The following is a 19,753-nucleotide window of genomic DNA, read 5'->3' on the forward strand; positions in this document are numbered from 1 at the left end:
AACTGTGGTCTAGGCTGCGAGGCTTTAGTCCTCCCTGGAGATGCTGCCTCCACCCAGACCAGGGAGGAGGGTGGGTGAGCAGCGTAGGTGCGGCCTCCCCGGTCCCCTGGGGAAGCCCTCTGCCCCCGTCTTCCTGGCACACCAGCTCTTTGTCCCTTTACACACTCACTTCTCCCTTCACATCCACCCCGTGTCCTTGTATGCTGTTCCTCGGGGCCAGGCATGTGTCAGTGGGAAAGACTGGGAGAATGACCTGCACTTGCATCCTGACTCTGCTTCAAGCTCTGCGTCCTTGGGCGAGCCCTGAACCCTGAGTCTCCATTTTCCCGTCAGCGGAGCGGGGAGAGCCGTGCCTTCTCCACGGGGCCACGGCAGGGATTAAATACATGCACTTAGCTTGTGCCAGGGCTCCCGCGTGGCACGCTGGGTGGGTGTATGTGGGTGACGACCCACCCCAAGCCACAGCAGTCCCTGAAGACTGGTTTTCCAGACCCTGCTGGAACGCCTGCACTGCCCCGAGGCAGCCCTTCCCCAGTAGCTGAACTGCTAAACGCCTCACCTCCCGAAGCCTCCGGGCTGCCTTCACACTGCCTGTGGCCCCTGAGACATGCCTGCCCTTGTTGCCCCAGGATGGAGGACACGGCCACCAGTTCCTTGCCCCCTTCCCCTCCCCTCCAGACCGTGCCCTGGTCTGCCTGCGTTCCTCCCCCAGAAGCTAGTGCAGAGCAAGACCGTCCCCTCCGCATTCTGGGCGACACACGTGTTAACGTGGCCTAGGCAGCAGAGTCACAGGAGCCCAGGGGGAGCTTGCGAGGCCGCGCGTCAGTTGCCTCTGGCCTGGACTCCCTTTCTGGAAATCAGAAACCCTGAACAGAGCCCTGGACGTCTAACCACGGGCAGGCCTGCAGATCGCTCTTCCTCTGTGTGGGGCCGGCCCACTCGGAAGAGGGTGGCTTTTCCATGTCATGTGACCACAGCTGGCACCATGCAGCCCGGGCTGGCTTATCTCATGACCACGCACGACTCCGAGACCCCCAGGCCCTGAACCCCAGCTCTGCCCCCGGCATGTCAACCGCACACGCTTTCTCTGGGCCGCCAGCTGGCAGGTGCACCCACCTGGGGTCAGGTCCCCTGCATGGGTGACCTTGGCCCAGTGACTCAGCTCCACCAGCCCCACGTTCCTCATCTGCAGAAGGGACAGTGGCCTAGCACCCACCCACCCCTACCGCCTCGGTCCCCAGGGATGGTGGTTGGGTTACAGGCCACGTAGGTTAAACACCCAACACAGCTCCTGTACGCAGCAGGTTTACAGAGGAGAGTTGCTGCTGTATAACCCAAACGTGTGTGTGTGTGTGTGTGTGTGTGTGTGCGCCCGCGTGTGTGTGTGTGTGTGTGTGTGTGTGTGTGTGTGTGTTTCACTCAGAAGTCATAGAAGCACAGGGCATACGTCTGTCGGCTCTGAGGCCAGGCTACCTGGGTTCTGATTTCACTCGTGAGCTGTGTGACCTCAGGATGGGCCCAACCTCTCTGTGCCTATGGGGTGTGTTGGGCGGTCAAGAGGACTAAATGAGCTTCACGTACAGCTTAGAACACCACTGACTATGCAGACGTTAGTATTATTTCTGTCATCAGCATCATCAGTGTTGGGGGTGAGCAGCGGGTTCCTGCTTCTGCCCCGAGCCTCCTCTAACATCTTTCTTAAGAAAAGTCATTCAGGACCTCACAGGCCATAATTAGACATCCGTGGCTCAAGAGGCCGAGGGCCCCCTGCCCTGACTCTCCCCAGCTAGAGTCAGGATGTGGCGTCTCGGCTGTGGGGCCTGGGCCCCTTTCTAGGACCCTCCTGCCTTCCCCTGGGAGCCCCTCACCCGCCTCCGTGGCTCAGTGCTGCAGGGGGTGTCCGCAGAAGGAGGGGCCCTATAGCAGGCAGGGTAGGTGACCCTTCTAACTGCTGGCACGTGCAGGTAAGGCCCTGTCAGTCAGAGAATAACTGGAGACAGCAATCAGAAAGTGCTTTTATGAGCCGAGCAACTTTTAAGGACTTTTCCTGTACCGACTCTGTAAAGCCTCACAGCAGGCATGTGAAGTTGGCTCTCTAATCGCCCCCATTTTACAGGAAAGGAAACTGAGGCATGGAAGGATTCCTGCCTGTGGTCACACAGCTGGTGAGCAGTGGAGCCAGAATTCCAGCCCAGACGTCTGGCTAGGAGGCGGCGGCCAGGAGCCCGTCCAGCCCCTCACTTGGCAGAGAGGAGGCGGAGAGGCTTCAAATGTGTCCTCTGTTCTTATGTGGTTTCCGTCATCCCAGGGCTGTCGGAAGCTCCGGGCGCTGTGATCCGGCCATTTCCCCACGTAAACATAACACAGACCAGCCTCTAGTGCGAGAAGACATGTTTGGAAAACTGGAGAAGGGGAGGAGGAGCCTGGGGTAACTCGGCGACGCAGAGCTCGGCGTCCCCAGGCTGGTGTGGGTAGGGCCGGGCCACTGTGGCCGCCTCTGCGTGCAGCTCCCCTACACATACAGCCCCCTCCTGCTCTGTAGCCTCGGGGCCCCGTTGTGCATGTGCGGAGCTTGGCCTCTCGGGAAGGAGCCAGTCTTGGGTCGCGGTCTTTGCCGGAGGCTGAGGCTTTCAGGGACTGAGCCCTCACAGAGCAGAACTCCCAGTGGGGTGGATGGACCCCACACACACTCGCCCAGGTGATCTCCACGGTGACCGGGAGTGCGGGAGCGGGGGCCGCAGCGGGGGGGGTGGCCTTGTAGAGGAAGTGGGACTTGAGCTGATACCTGGGTGTGGCCTCAGAGGCCAAGAAATGCAAGTGAAGGGCAGCGGGGTGCAGATGGATGGCGGCTTCTAGCCAGTGCAGGAGTCCTTCAGCCACACCTCTGACAGGTGTCTGACCTGCCGCAGCTTGCACACCTCCAGTGACGGGGAGCTCATCACCTCCAGAGCAGCCCTGACCACAAGAGAGCATTTTTTCTCGAGCAGGGCGATGCAGGTCACAGTTCTGTCTGCAGCAGGATCTGCTCTGTCCTCTGCCTGTCAGCCCGTCAGAGGCTTGACCGCAGACCTCATATCCCCTCTGGCCGCTGCTCTCCTGGCTACACGGTCTCAGCCCTTGGTGGGAGGTCGCCTTGTGCTGTAATTGGGGTTGGCAGACGGGGCCTCTCTCGCCCCAGCTGGCGTCCGTCGTGGTCTGTGGTGCGCCGTGCTGGCAGCCGTGCAGAAGGGAGTCTGTGATGGATTAGCGATGTCTGTCCTGGGCTGGCGGGAGAAGGTGGGAGCAAAAGCGCCCAGGCTTGAGAACCCATCTGGGGCTCAGACGGTCTTCCGCTGTGATCCGATACCTGTCATGGACGGTAGGGCTGGGTCTGCTTCTGGCTTTTTACTCGTTCTTGTTAGTGGCTGGCTTCTCGGCTTGTATTAAACTCAGGTCAGCCAAAAAGGTCCCCCAGTCTTTTTCATAAGAACAGCCATCAAGCTAAACCTTCGCCCATCGTGACGTTGTTTCCAGTATATTGATGTATAATTAATTGAAATCAATCCCTTGTTGACAGGCATTTAGATCATTTCCAAGTTTTCATAATTAGAAACAACACTGCGGTGGAATTCCTTGTACTCGCCTCTTTGCGTATTGGTCTTATTTCCTTCGCGTGGATCTCCAGAAAAGGGATTGCTGGATCAGGAGCGTTTTCTCAGAGTGCTGGCACCAGCCTTAACTGTCATGGAACGTCCCAGAAACTCTAAACTGTCAGGGAATGGCAGGGACTTGGGAAGGCGCCTGCCCATTCCTAGATTTGCACATGGCCCGGGAGTCTGTGCGTGATCACGAATTCCAATGTGCAGCTGAGGACCGACTCGGGGGTGTCCGGTCCTGGCTGATGGACAAAGGCTTTGGGAGAAGCTTCCCCAAGAGAGAAAGAGGACCTGGGTGGTGAGAGGTGGAGCTCCCGTCCGTCGAGCGCGGTGGTGAGGAAGAGGCGTGCAGGGCAGGCTGGGAGCCGGGCCAGAGATCTGTGTCCCTGGGGCAGCCTGCAGTGGGCATCCTGCTGTGGGGTGCCTCTTCTGCTCAGGGGACAAACCCTTCTCCCCCAGGAAGGAGCTGGGGGCAGAGGCGAGTGCTAACCAGGACAGAGGGGCTTCGAGCCCTGAGCTCCAGGATGTGGGTAAACGTCTCCATGGGTTCAGGTCAAGCATCTGCAGGACTGAAGGTCAATGACCAGGTCTAGCTGCTGCCCTGAAATATTTAGAGCAGCGTGTCCTGAGAGCATCTGTTGCTGCCCGTGCTTGTCATCAGCAGGCGTTTCACGTCAGACGTTGTCCTTGTGTTCGCCAGGGGTTTGGCTCTGGTTAAGGAGACTCTCTCGGTGTCTAATACTGTGTCGCTTGTGTTTGGGACCATGAAGGAGTGATGTTCTCTGGCTCAAGATGGGTTCTTACACTACGTGCTCTGCTCGCTTTTGTCCACTCATTTCTTGGAGGACAGTGAGTCATACTGGTTGCAGTAGGATGGCCTGGCCATTTCTTATCGGGATGGTTTGAAGTTTGGATTTGGGGCGTGCAAGGGCTGCCACATTGCACAGCTCAAGGGACCCCATTCACGTAGATTCGGCAGGACTTGGTGACAGATGGAATGGGGTGAGGCCCCATTCCATCTGTCCCCAAGCGGGGTTTGGCCGTCGGGGAGGGACTAACTTGGTGACTCAGCTCGGGACTCTGGCTCCGTCACTGCATGGTGATGGGCGACCGTCACCGGTTAGGTTTGGGGCAGGTGGGATGTACCGGCGGGGGTGATGTAAGAAGCCACATTCCGGGACCGGCAGGTGGCTGGCCTGGAAAGTGCCTGCACTCACTCAGCAGGTGTCGCTGGGCCCCGTTAGTCTGGCACATGTGTCAGCATTTGGGGAGCGTCAGCCAGCAACGCAGAAAAATGACCCACGTCCTCACAGGGCTCCGATACTGATGTGGGGGGCAGCCGGCAAAGGAAAGACAGGAAGAATACATCACACTATACGGCGTGCTGGTGGGCAGATCACTGAGTGTGGGACTAGGGGTGCTGGGGAGAGGGCTGTGTGGTTTTAACTTGGGCGAGTAGTGGGGGCCTCATTGGAAGGTGGCACTGAGTAAAGACCCAAGGGAGGTGAAGGTGTGGTGCGTGCTGAGATCTGTGGAACGGCGTTCCAGGCAGACGGAACAGCCAGGGCAAAGGCCCTGAGGCCTGCCTGGCCCCTTGGAGAAGGGAGGAAGGAAGCCAGTGAGGCTGGAATAGAACGAGCAGGCGGAAGAGGGACCGGTGTGCAGTCAGCCAAGGTCAGGCCCGAAGGGCACTGCAAGGAGGACGGTGTCTTCCCAGTGGGACGGGGAGCAGGGAGGCCCTCGATGTGGCTCCCGTCTGGTCAGGATTGCTCTGACTGCCGTGGGGAGAAGAGAGGCGGGGGCGTGAGTGATAATCCCGGGAGCCGCGGTGGCGGTGGCCTGGAACACCTGCTGACAAGTGGGCAGGCAGGGGTGTTTCAAAGGTCGGGCTCACAGGGGAGAGGCTGCAGGTGACTGTCAGCCCCTTCTCTTGGCCTGGAAGGAGGCCTGGCCCTCTCCGCCAGGCACCTTCTGAAACCTGCTGGCTTGAGACGGTCGGGAGCCAGGTCATGGGCAGAGCAGGAACCCCGGGCTGGCACAGCCCCAGAAAGCCCTTGCATCCCCCCAAGCACCTCCATCCCCATCCGATCCCGAGTGCGCCCCTCCTGCTGGGGCCCAGCCTCCACACGGAGGGACTCCGCACAGATGTCCTGTCCGTGAGCTCAGGCGGGCGGCCAGGCCTGGCCCCTCCGCAGGGCAGAGCATGGCCGTGGGTCGGGGGCAGTCCCCTGCCTGTCCTTCCTCAGCTCCCTCTGCCCCACACCGGCCCAGCCCGGCCCACTGCGGGGGGATAGGGGGACGGCCTTTCACCTGTTGACACCTGTTCACGTCGCTCCGAGATCAGGTGAGCGCGGGCGGGGTAGGGGTAAGGGGCCAAGCCCCTTCCCTGTGAGGGTGGACACCCCCTTTGTCGGGGGGTGTCGGGCGCTGGGGGGAGAGTCCAGGCCCCCAGCAGGAGGGGCCCGTGAGGCACGGAGGGACTTCCCGCTCGGACCTGCACGGAACCCGCCCTGTCTCCGTGGCCTCTGCAGACTCAGGGCTCAGAGACGATTTAGAATCCTGGCGAGCTGAGCCCCGGCTGCTTCTCCTCAAGGACACGGTTCTGTTTGCTGTCACCCTCTCGCTGGGAAAGACAGAAGAGGCTCTGACAGAAGTGCTTGCAGGGGAGGCGTGGCGCAGGCCGGGGCTCCGGTCGGCCGCGGGCACCTCCGGGGCGTCCATCGCCTCTCAGGCCTGTGGGCTCCTTCACTCTCCCCTCCAGCTGTCCGTCCCGGGTGGTGGGCCTTATCAGGAGAACGGGAGAGTCTGCAGTGCTGCCCACACAGGCCCACGAGGCCCCGAGGAAGCTGCTGCCGGGTGACCACGAGCGGCCAAGGAGGGTCTCGAGTGGTGGTGGGCCTGAGGCACCGAAGGCGGCCCACCTGGGTCACGGACAGGGGCCAGGCCTTGCGATGAGCGTGAGCCCTTGACTCACAGCCGCATTGAGGCCAGGCACCCAGGACTCTTCCCCGTGGAAGGACCCTCATCACACCCCAGCTCCTGGGCACCGGCTGGGATGTCCTCTGCTGCAGGAGACCCGCTGTCGATCCCCGCGGGCCAGAGCGGAAGGCCTGCACTCTTCTTAGACGGCCTGCCGGGCAGCATGTGCTGGGCTTTACAGCCAGGTGGGCTGGGGTGTGCTGGCTCCAGGGCCTCCGTGCCCATGCCCCCTCCGCAGGAGGCATGTTACACGCTGGGCAGTTGGCTCTGCAGGCCCTGGGACCCGTGGGGACAGTGGGGGCGGAGCTGGGCAGGTGGGCCGGGCACAGAGGCTGCTGAAGGCAGGGCGTTCCCACTGTTCTAAAGGCGGGACTCTGGAGGACGGACTGTAGCTCACGGGGTCTGTGAGCCCTTCCCTCCTCTGGGCCACTTCCAGAGGGACCCCACCCTGGCCCCAGGGATCCGATGGACCGGGGAGTGGCAGGGCGCCTCGGGAGAGGCCGCCAGAAGCTGCCAGAAACTCGGTTGCACGTTTCTCCCTTCTCTCTGTGTCCCAAGTCTTCTAAGGTCATGAGTTCGGGACGAGTAAGCCACCCCTCTGTCCCCCCACCAGGCACTTGGAAGATTGAGGGATCCGCACAGGCCTGGGACGAGGGTGGTGGGGTGGAGGGGAGCCCCCAGTGTTGGTCTTTAATCCCAACTCACCTACGTTCTACCTGTGCAACCTCGGACAAGGCCTGTGCTGTGTGGGCCTCAGTCTCCTCACCTGGAAAAGGGGTTAATAATCTGTCCTCTGGAGGGCTAATCTCGCCTTCGGGGACACCAGTCAGTTTGATTAGGACCCTCAGGACCTCACTTTAACTCAGTTACCTCCTTAAAGACAATCTCCAAATGCAGACACATTCTGAGGTGCTGGCTGTTAGGGCTTGAAGTATAAAAATGTTGGTGGGGGAGGGACCAGTTCAGCCCATAACAAACACCAGCACAATGCCTGACTCTCCCGTAGGTATGCAGTGAAGACTCGTTCTGTTTATTATTGTTTTTTTTTTTTTTTAAAAAAGAGTGGTTTACTTAAACCAGGCAGTGGGAGTGAGGGAGTGGAGGGGACGGGACCCGCTGTCTGTCAGTGAATGTCACTAGGCACCTGCTCTGGGCCGGGCCCGCTCGAGGTCCTGGGTTCGTCAGTGGACCCACGGGGCCGACCTTCCCGTGGGAGACGCACAGTGAACAGAGTCCTTCAGGGAGGGGTGTTGGCTGTGAGGAGGGGCGAGCTGTACAGAGAAAGTGGAATCACCGCAAGGGGAGGCGAGGGTCACGGCCCTCGGCCTCCGCCGCCCCTGGGGACCACCTGTAGGAGGGTGGGGGGATGCCTGCGGGGCCCTGGGCTCTGGTTTCCCGCTCACCAGAGGCCCGTCCTCTCTCTGCAGTGTCGAGGGCGAGGCCCCCAGCAGCGAGACTGGCACGTCGCTGGACAGCCCCTCCGCCTACCACCAGGGCCCCTCGGCGCCCGGCTCCGGCCTGGGCCCGGACCACTCCGAGCACACGCCAGGCGGCGCCTATGGGCTGTATGCGGGGCCGCCCGGGCAGCAGCGCACGCGGAGGCCCAAGCTGCAGCACTCGACCTCCATCCTGCGCAAGCAGGCCGAGGAGGAGGCTATCAAGCGCTCACGATCCCTCTCCGAGAGCTATGAGCTCTCCTCCGACCTGCAGGACAAGCAGGTAGGCGGCCAGCCACGCGGGCCACGGGGGAGAGGCGCTGGGGGTTGGGGGAGGCTGCGGTGCCTGCGCGGCCTCGGACAACGCGGCCCTTTGCTGGGGCCGCCCAGGGCCGCGGGGGACCCTGTGTGCTCCACAGCCGCGCCCAGGCAGGGGCTGTTCCCTGCGGACGTGGCCTCTGCCTCAGCCTGAGCTGGCTCCTCCCGAAACGCGGAGGGTTCCGAGGGAAGGAGCCGATGGGGGACGTTCCTGTCCGGCCTCGGCCTCTGCCCGGTTCACAGCCCTCCTCTCTGGGCTCCGGGGCCCACTCTGGGTGTCAGGACCTGGTGCCACCAGTGCACTTGGGTTCCGTGGCGGCCGTTGAGGTCCTGGGATCCAGGAGAGAGCTGAACCTTGGGAGGTCTGCAGGAGGGGCCCTCGGGGAGGGGACGGTCAGTTCACAGAAAGAGCACGTACTCTGAACCGAACAGCGAGCCCATCCCCAGCCAGTGAGGCCAGGCTGTTCATTCCACCCCTCAGTGTACAGCCCCGTGTCCTGGGGGAAATCGCCTCCTTGCAGGTTGCTCTTCCTCCCCGGAGCCTTGGCCCAGACCCACTGTGGGGCTGGCACGTGTGTACAGAGCGACGGGCACGCATGACCTGCTCGCTTGGCCTCTTAGGTTGATGGGAGAGAGGGGAGGGGTCCCGGTTGGGTGGCAGGTGGGGGGCAGAGGGAGTGAGAGCTCATGAGGGGACAGAGGCTTCTCACTCCCAGCCCCTCAGAGTGCAGGCACGTAGTAGGCACTGTACTAAGAATTCTTGTGTGAAGCTCTGACAGGAAGCTCCAGGCTTCAGGAGCACCCCCAGGCTGCCGGCGTGCGGGGCCGGCCTGCCTGTCGCTGTCCCCAGCTCCTGTGCCCTGAGCTGTGCGCAGTCTCCTTGCGAGCCCGGGCGGCTGCCTCTGCCCCGGCCTGGCTGCAGGACCTGCCCGGCAGCCCCTCAGACGCCAGGCTGCAGAAGTCGCCCTGCCCTCTCACCTCCCACACCTACCCTGGCCTGGACCCTCTGTTTGCTCCCCAGTCTAACTGTTTGTCTCTTACAGAGCAGAGGTCCGGGCCTGGTGTAGCCCCAGACTTCTGCGGGGAGCGGTGCGGTGTGTGGGTACTGCCCAGGGCGGGTCTTCCCCCGACACGGTCCGTACCGGCCCCCTCTCCCTGTTCTTGGCGCTGCCCTGTGACCGTGGACAGCCCTGCCTACCTGCCCTGGTCTTCATCTGTCTGCCCGTGAGTTGGGACTGACGGGGGGTGGGGCCCGCAAGTGGCCAAAGCCTGAAGCAGATGATCCCCGTCAGGCAAATATTGGGGAGCAAACAGACCCCTGGCCTCGTGGCGCTTGGCCTCGTGGCCAGGTCCACGGCAGGAGCCTCTGTTCCACTTATCAGTTTCACCCATAGCCAAAGTGGATCAAAAACAGTTTATAGTAACACACGTCTGCAGCAGGACCATTAAAATAGAAGTGGGAAAGGTTAAAACTTCAGAGAGGCCTGTGGAGGTAATCATATGCTTCCTGCAGCCTTAATGTGGCCACAGCTGTTCATTTTCATCCCTCGCACATTAGCCTGATGCCCACCGTGTGCCAGACCCCGTGCTGGGTGCCGGGGAGTCGCCAGGGACCAGAGTGCAGCCCCAGCCCTCAAGCAGACGCTGTGGTCCAGAGACAGGTTAACAGTAACGACACAGGTTAATTCCAGAGCGTGATACAAACTCCGGGAATGAAGAAAGAGGGGAGAGAAGCTGAGCACCTGTGGGAGGAGACAGCTTGGATGAGGTGCGGGGGACCTCTCCAAGGTGGTATCAGAACTGGGTGTTTGAGGACGGGGTCTTCCAGGAAGAGGTAACAGCAGGCACGAAGGCCAGAGGCAGAACCACTGGCAGAAAGGATGGCCGGGAAGAGGGGAGGGGTGGGGAGGTGATGCTGAGGGCCACCGAGCATTCGACTCTCTGCTGAGCCTCCTGGCAGTCAAGGTGAAAATAGGAACAGGACAGATGACCCAGGAGTTTCCAGATGAAGGTAGGGTGCCCGGTTCCACGAGGGGGTAGAGTCTGGGTGACGCAGAGCCCCATTTTAGTGGCCCTCAGCCTCCACGCCTCCTGGCAGTTTCCTGTCTGAGCAGGAGGCCTGAGTTGGCAAGGGTAGCACTTCAGCTTTGTGGGAGGGTGAGGTGAGCCTCTCAGCTCCTCGTCCCCTCACTTGTCAGAGCCTCTGCCCCCCTCTGCAGGGGGCGGGGGACTTCCTGGGGTCCCTCTGCAGACCAGACGCTGTGTCAGGTGAGGGTGATGCCCAGCAGACGAGCACAGACAGGTTGGGGTCCCTGCCCTGCACCCCCATTTAGCGTTCAGACTGGGCCTTGGGTTGGTTCTGGCCCGGAAGGAAGAATGAGTGGCCACGGTGGGCCCGGGAGCTGAGTAGGAGCGGACCTGGGTCTGTGTGTCCCCTGGGGGGAGGCCAGGAGGAGGGGCTGAGGGGGCTTTGCCGATGCAGCACAGAGCCCACGTCTGCCTTCCCAAGGTCCCTCCTGTCCCGACCCAGACTTGGGGAACGGTCTCAGGCCAGGAGTGTCGCCCCTGGGGTCGCGAGATCCAGAGTCAGAAGGCGACAAGGAGCCGTGGAGCGCACTCTGAGCTGTACGGTGCCCCTCCTCCTCCCCACACGAGGGGCCCGGAGCCCAGGCCTTGGAGGGCGGAGAGGAGAGGGCTTCCCAGAGCTCAGCCGTGGGCCTTCTGCCGGCGCCGTGGGCTTTCAGAGCTCCACTCCAAACCCAGAAAACAGACGCTGCTCACAGATGCGGAAGTGAGGTCATCTCTCTGGATGCTGTTCAGTAACTTCAGGGCGAGAGGAAAAACAGACCCGCCCTGGCTGACTCCAGGGCCGGGCTTTGAAAAGTCATTTTGATCCTCACCCCGCCCCCCAACTCCTCTCGTGCGAGGGGCCGCTCTGCCCTGCCTGCTGCTCCCCCTCCTGTGGGCCCCGGAGAGCTGCACGTCTGTGTCGCGGGCGGGGCTGGGGGGGGGGGAGCTGGCATCCCTCAGGGAGACCAGGACCCACCCTGAGTCCTGAGTGAGGCACGGAGCCCCCCTCCCCCTTCCGGCCCACCCTCAGGCGGCTCTGAGCAGCCGTCTGCCCCACTCAGCCATGGCTTGGGGTTTGCTCAGTGACGCGTGTGCCTCTGTTCTGGACGGCCTTGGCCTCTTGAGGGTGGGGACCTTGTCCCTCTGCCACCGGTGTGGGCGTGGCGCCTGCATGGAGCAGACAGCGGTGCTCTGCCCCCTCGGGATATGAGCACGCCTCACTCCCAGGGACCCGAGGCCTTCCCACCCACATCAGGGGCCACCCTGCCCAGCACCCGAGGGCTCAGCTTGGCCGACCAGCCAGCTCCCTATCCTGGGCTTTCCCGGGTTCTGAAGAGCGGGCTCGGGCCTCACTCGGGAAGCAGGCACGGGGAGCGGCCCTTGGGGGCTGTCCGGAGTCCTCGGCCAGCATGAGCCTAGGACTTCACAGGCCCACGTGGCACACGGGAGTCCCAGCGCCCCTGCCTGCCTGCAGCCCGGCCCCATCGCCAGGCTCACGGAGCCTGCTCTGCGTCTGGAGGCCTCCAGGGGTGTGCTGGGCCTCTTTTCTGGGCCTCAGTTTCCCCATCTGCCACAGAGGGGACTTGGGGCCCCTCACAAACTGTCTACACCTCCCAGGAGTGCAGCTGAGGGTCCTGCACCTCCTCAGCCCCCAGCTGGCATGTGCCGAGGGCCTGTCTCACCTGTGCCCACCGCTGCCCTGCGAGGTCCGTCTGATGGGACTGAGCAAGCCTTGCAAGAAGCAAGGCTTCTCAGAGTCACTCCACTGCCAAGGGCAGGGCCAGGACTAGACCCAGGCCCTCGGGCAGTGCCGCAGGCGGAATTGGGGCTGGAGGCCTGCAGCCAGTGCTCAGCACCCAGGGCCTGCTTGGGTCTCGGGCCCGTCTCTCGCTTTTCTTCATTTATTTTTTTTGGCTGCATCGGGTCTTAGTTGCGTTACGTGGGATCTTCCTTGCGGTGTGCGGGATCCTCTGCTGCAGCGCACAGGCTCCTCGTAGCAGCGCGCGGGCTTCTCTCTAGTTGTGGCATGCGGGCTCAGTAGTTGCAGCGCATGGGCTTCGTTGCCCTGCGGCGTGTGGGATCTTAGTTCCCTGACCAGGAATCGAACCCACGTCCCCTGCATTGGGAGGCGGATTCTTAACCACTGGACCGCCAGCGAAGCCCCTCGGGCCGGTCTCTTAACCTGCACCTGCCGCGAGCTTCCTCTCTCTGGAGGGGCTGCCTGCACCTCTTCCACCACCTCCAAGTCTCATTCAACTGCATGCCCCAGGTACACCAGGGCCAAAGGCTACTGTGGCCAGAGAACTTTGGGAAACCACCACTCTTTAAAGGTTCTGAGAAGTCCTGCAGGGAACACTTGCTTTAACTGGGTCTGACCCCTGGGATGCGCTGGGCCTCCTGGGCCGTCCTCACGCTCCTCTCCTTCCCCCGCAGGTGGAGATGCTAGAACGGAAGTATGGGGGCCGCCTCGTGACCCGCCATGCGGCCCGCACCATCCAGACAGCCTTCCGCCAGTACCAGATGAACAAGAACTTTGAGCGGCTGCGCAGCTCCATGTCCGAGAACCGCATGTCACGCCGCATCGTGCTGTCCAACATGAGGATGCAGTTCTCCTTCGAGGGGCCAGAGAAGGTGCACAGCTCCTACTTCGAGGGCAAGCAGGTCTCAGTGACCGACAAGGGTGCCCCGCTGGAGGCCCTGGTGCCGGCCGAGTGCAGAGACCTGGGCCCGCCGCCTGCCCTCCAGGCCCCTGCCCCGGCCGGTGACTTCGCAGATGCCATCACGGAGCTGGAGGACGCCTTCTCACGGCAGGTGAAGTCGCTGGCCGAGTCCATTGACGACGCGCTCAATTGCCGCAGCCTGCACACCGAAGGGGCCCCCGCGCCCGACGTGGGGCGGACCCGGGACGCCGAGCCCTCGCCGGCCCTGCATGGCGCCGAGCATCGCCAGCTGGACGAGATGACCGCCTCGTACAGCGACGTCACCCTGTACATCGACGAGGAGGAGCTGTCGCCACCCCTGCCCCCGATGCAGGCGGGCCGCCGGCCGTCCAGCGCTGAGTCGGACCTGCGGCTGCGGCCCGGGGGTGCTGCCCAGGACTACTGGGCCCTGGCCCACAAGGACGACAAGGGGGACACGGACACCAGCTGCCGGAGCACGCCCTCGCTGGGGCCACAGGAGCCGCGGCTGCGCGGGGAGCACCTCCCGCTGCTCACCATCGAGCCGCCCAGCGACAGCTCCGTGGACCTCAGCGACCGCTCGGACCGCAGCTCGCTTAAGAGGCAGAGCACCTACGAGCGCGGCCTGGGCGGGCCGCAGGGCAGCCCCAAGCACGGCCCCCATGGGCCCCCCAGGGGCCTCCCCCGGGAGGAGCCGGAGCCGCGGGCCCGGGCGCCCAGGCCCCTGGATGGCCACCTGGCCATCAATGGCTCGGCCAACAGGCAGAGCAAGTCCGAGTCGGACTACTCGGATGGGGACAACGACAGCCTGAACAGCACATCCAACTCCAACGACACCATCAACTGCAGTTCCGAGTCTTCGTCCCGCGACAGCCTGCGCGAGCAGACACTCAGCAAGCAGACCTACCACAAGGAGACCCGCAACAGCTGGGACTCGCCCACCTTCAGCAACGACGTCATCCGCCGGCGGCACTACCGCATCGGCCTCAACCTCTTCAACAAGTGAGTCCCCGGCCGCTGGCGGCCCGGGCGGGATGAGGGGCGGCTCCGGGGTGGGGGCCGGGGGGGTTGCATGGTGCGGCGCCTGCTATACCGCGCTGGCCCCAGCGTCTGGCCCTGGGTGGTGCGGGCACGGTGGTCTTTGAGCAGGGGCGGGCCGGGTGCAGGTCCGTGCCCGTGTCCGTGCAGCCTGGACTCGGGCCCGCACCCGGGAGCAGGGCACTGGTAGGCCCTACGCCCTCTGGGAGATTGTACGTTGGGTTCGTGGCGTGGCCGCCACGCCACATTCTGGCAAGGCGCCGTCGGGGCAGCCTTGAGAGCAGGTCTGGGGCAGGAGGCTGGTATTTAAAGCTCACTATTCTTAGCACAGCTGAAAATAGCAAGTGGAAGGGCAGGCGGGCTGAGCAGTCCCTCGGAGAAGACGCTGGCGGCTCTGGTTGTTAAACCTCGGATTTCTCCTCACTTCCATCCACAGGGTCTCTGGATTTGGGGTCACCAGACGCCGGCCTGGCACTGGCTCCTCCGGGGAGGGGGACATGGAGGGGATGTGGCCAGCCTGCTTGGTGGCTACTGACACCTGCACACTGTGCTTCCCTGCTCCCCGCTTCCTCTGCTAGACGGGGGTGGAGAGTCTTGGGGGGCACTTCTGAGCCATCCCTGGTGCAACTGGCAGCGCCGGCTGGGGGACTCAGAGAGACCTGTCCTGAAGGGCGGGTATGGGGGAACTGTGCAGTCCCCCACTAGGGGCTGGGCGTCATTGGTCCTCGATCAGCTAAGGACTAAGAGTCTTGGACCCGTCACATCTGCCAGGGGTGCTCTCCTGAGACTCCATCTGCATGTGAGGACCAGTCCCACTGCCACGCAGTCCGTGGCCAGAACAGCGCGCTGAACGGGGAGGTCGTGAGCTGCCAAGCCCATCCCGAGGTCGGTCCCGAAAGCCTGCCCCCACCTGCTTCCAGGCACAGCCAGTTCCCGGACCATCTCGGATCCTCATGGGGGAGGCTGGGATGACCTGGGGGCTCCCCCAGTGCCCGAGGTTCCCTCGTCCCTGGCAGACGTTGTGTCCTGACGTGGGAGTCCCAGCTGGGTGGACGGGTGGAGGCCAGAAAAAGTTGCATCCCTCACCCGAGCAGCCTTGGTCTCTGTAGGTTCTTTCTGGCTCTCTTAGTTTTTAATTACACCTGTAACGCATGAATACGCTCTCCACTCTGCGTAGAAGTTGAAAGCCTTCAAGCTAGGGTTTCTGTGCATGTGTGGTCCAGAGCGCAGCTCCAGGCCAGGCCGCCTGGGTGCAGACCCCGGTCCTTGCACTTCCTGTCTGTGTCCCTGGGCAGCTCGGTCTCTACCACGGAGGCTTCATCTGCATGGTGGCGCTGAGCCCAATAGTGTCCACCTCACGGAGTGTGAGTTGGAGATGAGCGGGTATATGGGATGCTCAGCAGCGCCAGACGTGTGGCGAGCTGGGCCCGAGCCTCTCTGCTGTCCCCGTGGCCCCTGTTGACGTTACCTGGGCCCAGGCCACACACACTGCCCCCCTGTGATGCTGCCACGCGGTTTGCTGTTGGAGGCCATTCCCGTTGGTGCCGCGGGCCACCTGGTCTGTGTGCTGCTACGTGGGGTCCACGTGCGGCTGTCCAGGGTGGTCTGGCCACTCGCTCCCATGTTTTCACAGTCACCAACCACATGACAGTGACCGTGGACCTGCCCCTCCCACACGCTCCCGAGTCTCTGGGGAAGGGGATAGCTGGAGGAGGCGGTGTTTGGGGCTCACGTGGGCGTGTCGTCCATTGAAGTAGAGCCTGAAGCTGGACCTGGAGGGCCCGTTTCCTCACACGGTGGAGAGCGCTCAGCCTTGTCTCCCACCCCAATCAAAGCGTAGAAATAGTGTCTCTATTGTTTCAATTTGGATTTCTCTGCCTGCTTCTAAGATGCAGCATCCGTATGTGTGTCTTTCGGCCATTTGGGTTTTTTCTTCTACAAAATGCCTGTTCCTATTTTTTGCCCATTTTTCTGTTATTTCTCATTTTGATTTATAAGTGGTTCTTTATATATTGTGGATACTAATCCTTTGTAATTACAAATATTTTCTTCCTGTCACTGGCTTTCTTTTTTTTTTTTTTTAAACTTCTGAAATAGGATTCACAGACCATAAAATTCACCTTTATGAAGTGTACAGTTTCAGTGGGTTTTAATTATATATCTTTTAACTTTGTGTATGCTTTGTTGGTCAGAAGTTACTAATTTTTTTTGCATTTTTTTTATCGAGGTGGAATTGACATGTAACATAGTTTCAGGCATACAACATAATGATTCAATATTTATATATATGTAGTCAATTCATCAGTGTTCTCTTTGTTTATTACTTTGTTTTTTTTATGTTTCATTTTAAAAGGCTCCGCCCCAGGTCATAATATAGTTTTAAAATATTTTCTTCAGGACTTTCTTAGTTTTGTTTTATATCCTTTAGGACTTTAACCTGGCGTTTGGTTTGGAGAACGGTACAAGGTGAGGGGTGTAGTTTTTATAGTTCTTTGTAAATTAGCTGGTTGTCTGCAGACGGTGTGCTGAGGAGTCTGTCCTTTCTCTGTTGACTTGAAATCCCATCTAATTCCTACGTGAACAGGGCCTGTGCTTGGATCCTTTCGTTCACTTGGCACATGTTTATTGAACACCTGCTGCATGCCAGGCCCTGTGTAGGGGGCCTGGACTCAGCCCTGAACAGAATAAAGACCCTGCGATGCTCCATGCTAGTGGGTAGAGGCTCTGTGTGTTCCTTTGCCAACATCAGACTTTCAGTTTTATATGTTTTTGTATTAGAACAGAAACCACTCTTTTGTTCTTTTAAAAAGTGGTCTTGGCCCTTGTTGGTAGTTACTCTTCCACATGGATTGCAGAGTCAGCTCGTTAAGACCATGAAAACTCCTGGTGGACTTGGCACTGGAGCCCCTTGAGCTTGGGGGACCTCGCCCCTTTACAAGTCGAGGGACAGAGGTGAGGTCCAGCCACAGATGGTGTTTAAGTTCAGATTGAAGGTAACCACAGTCCGTCCAGCTCCCCCGGTGGCAAGCCGCAGTGCAGGCGGTCACCGGCCACACGTGCTTGGTGGCTGCATCCCTGGCAGTGCGGGTCCAGGATGGTCCCCCAGCTGCAGAGCCCGCCGTTGGATGACGCGGGTCTCGCATGCAGAGAGGGGCGGGTGGCAGGCTGGCTCCTCCGAGTGGCGTGCGGGGCAGGTGTTGGGAGGTCGTGTGGCTACAAGCTCTGGCCGTCCTCAGTCTTCTCCTCCTCGGCCTTGGTTGTCCACCTAGGGGGTTGTTTGGAGGATTGAAGGCGCAACCACAGCACTGTGGCCACCGGCCATCTCCCGAGTCTCACCAGGCCCAGAAAGGGCTGGCGGTCCGACCCGAGTAGATAGAGGGCCAGGCCCTGTGCGGGGCTAGCGAAGCTGGGAGCCGGATGCCCCTGAGCAGGCCCTGGAGCCGCTGGGCGAGGACGCACACTGAGCAGCCTGCTGCCCGAGGCCAGGGCCCCTCCCTGGGAGGCCGGACCTTCGCGCCTCTGTCCTTTCCCTTCCTGGCACCCTTCTCTCACCCCCACCTGTCTACTGCCCACCTCTGTTCTGCACGCTCTCCCTGTGGGTCTCCTCTCCCCCCACCATTTCCCTCCCTCCCCAGCCCCTACCCAGGCCCACACCCAGGCTGCCTTTCAAACAGTTCTCAGGTCCCACCCACTCCCGGGAGGGAGCTTTCCAGCACAGACACCCGCCCCCTCCAGGGGGTATGTGGAGGGCCTGAGCGCTGGATCCAAAGTGGGTGAGTAGCCGGCTGGGGAGCAGAGAGGGAAAACAAATGAAACCCAAGAAATGAAACAGGGTGGTGGGGAGGGGCTGTCCCCGGGGCCACAGAGGAGGCTGCCGCAGTCTGCCTGGCATCCAGATGGCCTCCCAGGCTCCAGGACTGCACGTCCGGCTCGCAGCGCTGGGCACCGGGCCGGGGCCGGGAGCCGAGGCAGGAGAGTTTCAGCCCCAGTTCAGCGTATCCGCTGCAGGGACTCGGCACCTCCGTGCACCCTGAGCCTTGCTGGCTGCGCCCAGAAACTGGCCATGAGGTTCCTGCCCCCACAGGGCGTAATGAGGGTTAGAGACCGTGAAACCAGGAGCCGCTGTCCAGGGTGCAACGGGTGGCAGCTGTTGTGGTCCGCGGGGCTCCTGCGTCCGGAGCCAGTGCAGGGGGCCTGGGGCTCGGGCCTTAGAGGACCCAGGAGGTGGCTTAGCGGACAGAGCAGCATGGAGCACGGGAGTGGCTGATGCCCGCGTGCACTGACACGTGCCCGGTGCTGTTGTACGAGCCCACCGTGCTCACGGGAGACCGTAGGGAGGGGACCGTCACTAGTCCGCTTTACAGTTTGGGTGAGCTGAGGTGCCCAGAGGTAGCTTGCCCGAGGTCCCACGGTCGGTGGATGGCCAGACTGGGATTCACGCCACCGCCACCTGGCCCCTGAACACACCCTCGTAAAGCCCAGTGCAGGGACTGCGGCCTGGAGCATGGCCTCCGTGGCCCCGCCCGCTCACTGGGCCTCGCGTGTGCACTGAGAGTCCAGGGGGCGGAGCCTCATATTTGCGGTGTCCGCCACAGCGGTGGGAGCTGGGGTCCGCACCCCACAGCCCGGGGGGGCACCCAGCGGGACCTCACCGGGCCTGTCACCTGCTTGCCCACGGAGGGCCCTGCTCCTGTGCCCCTCACCTCATCCTCCTCCGCTCCTTCACGCCCTTCCCTCTCGCCCTCGGGCGTGGGCCCAGGTGACCATGGGCCAGGCCAGCCCTCTCCCCGCTCTGGACGAGTGTCCTCCTCCCCAGAGCCGCCCCTGATGAAATGGTGCCGTCGGAAGGGACTGAGGGCCTCTTGTCTGAGGAGCATGTAAGTCGGGCCTTGGAGACTACTTGGTGTGCCGGGACTCCTGACGGCAGGGAGCTGCTCACCTGGCCTCCGAGGTCCCTCCCTGCCCAGGGCCTGCGTTTGGTTTGGAGGCAGGTCTTCTCCGCCCAGCACCGGGTCGCCACCTGCCTGCTCCTCCGGCCACTGCCCGCTGGAGCTGCTGCACAGAGCCCCGCAGTGAGGCTGGGGTGCTCCGAGGTTCCATCCTTACAACATCCATGGGGCTCGGGGATCGGCCAGCCTCCCAGCAAGCGGCAAAGCCCGGGTTGGGCTCCCGATTCCGTGCGCCTTGGGCGTTACGTTTGTTGTGACCAGTGAAGAGGACAGTGGTGACAGCCAGCCTGCGTAGATGCGTGTTAAGTTGCCAGCTGGTGCCGAGCAGTTCGTGTGCAGCATCTTGCCAAGTTCTCACGGTGGCCTGGGAGGCGTGGCTGCTGGGAGCCCGGCCGCGGGACCCCAGGCGCTGGCTCGAGGCTGCAGAACCAGAAGTGCTGGCTGTGCCGGGCCGTCTGCTGGTGCTGGACGTGCTGACGGTTTAAGTGACTGTGGCTCTCTTACGAGCACTCTGAGTTGGGTCTTTGCAGATCAGGGTCCTATTCCCCTTGACGTGAGCCACTCCTCCGGCCCACGCCACCCTCAGAGTGCTGTCGCGGGTCTGGGCTGGCTGGTGCCGAGGGCCTCAGGGAGGGAGGCAGTGCGGGGCA

The 19,753-nt window shown here is 62.0% G+C and overlaps 1 protein-coding gene across 3 annotated transcripts in view; it reads left to right on the forward strand.

Moving 5' to 3' along the window:
• The window catches only part of IQSEC1 (IQ motif and Sec7 domain ArfGEF 1), a 110,928-nt gene that overhangs the window by 60,448 nt on the left and 30,727 nt on the right, over positions 1-19,753 (forward strand). For all 3 annotated transcript variants that reach the window (XM_082662973.1, XM_082662974.1, XM_082662975.1), the window contains exons 2-3: positions 8,042-8,333; positions 12,872-14,118. In XM_082662973.1, coding sequence (XP_082519099.1) covers positions 8,042-8,333; positions 12,872-14,118 — 1,539 coding nt within the window. The remainder of the gene's footprint in view (positions 1-8,041; positions 8,334-12,871; positions 14,119-19,753) is intronic.

This window comes from Grampus griseus (assembly GCF_964374135.1).
Source record: "Grampus griseus genome assembly, chromosome: 10".
Classification (NCBI taxonomy): domain Eukaryota; kingdom Metazoa; phylum Chordata; class Mammalia; order Artiodactyla; family Delphinidae; genus Grampus; species Grampus griseus.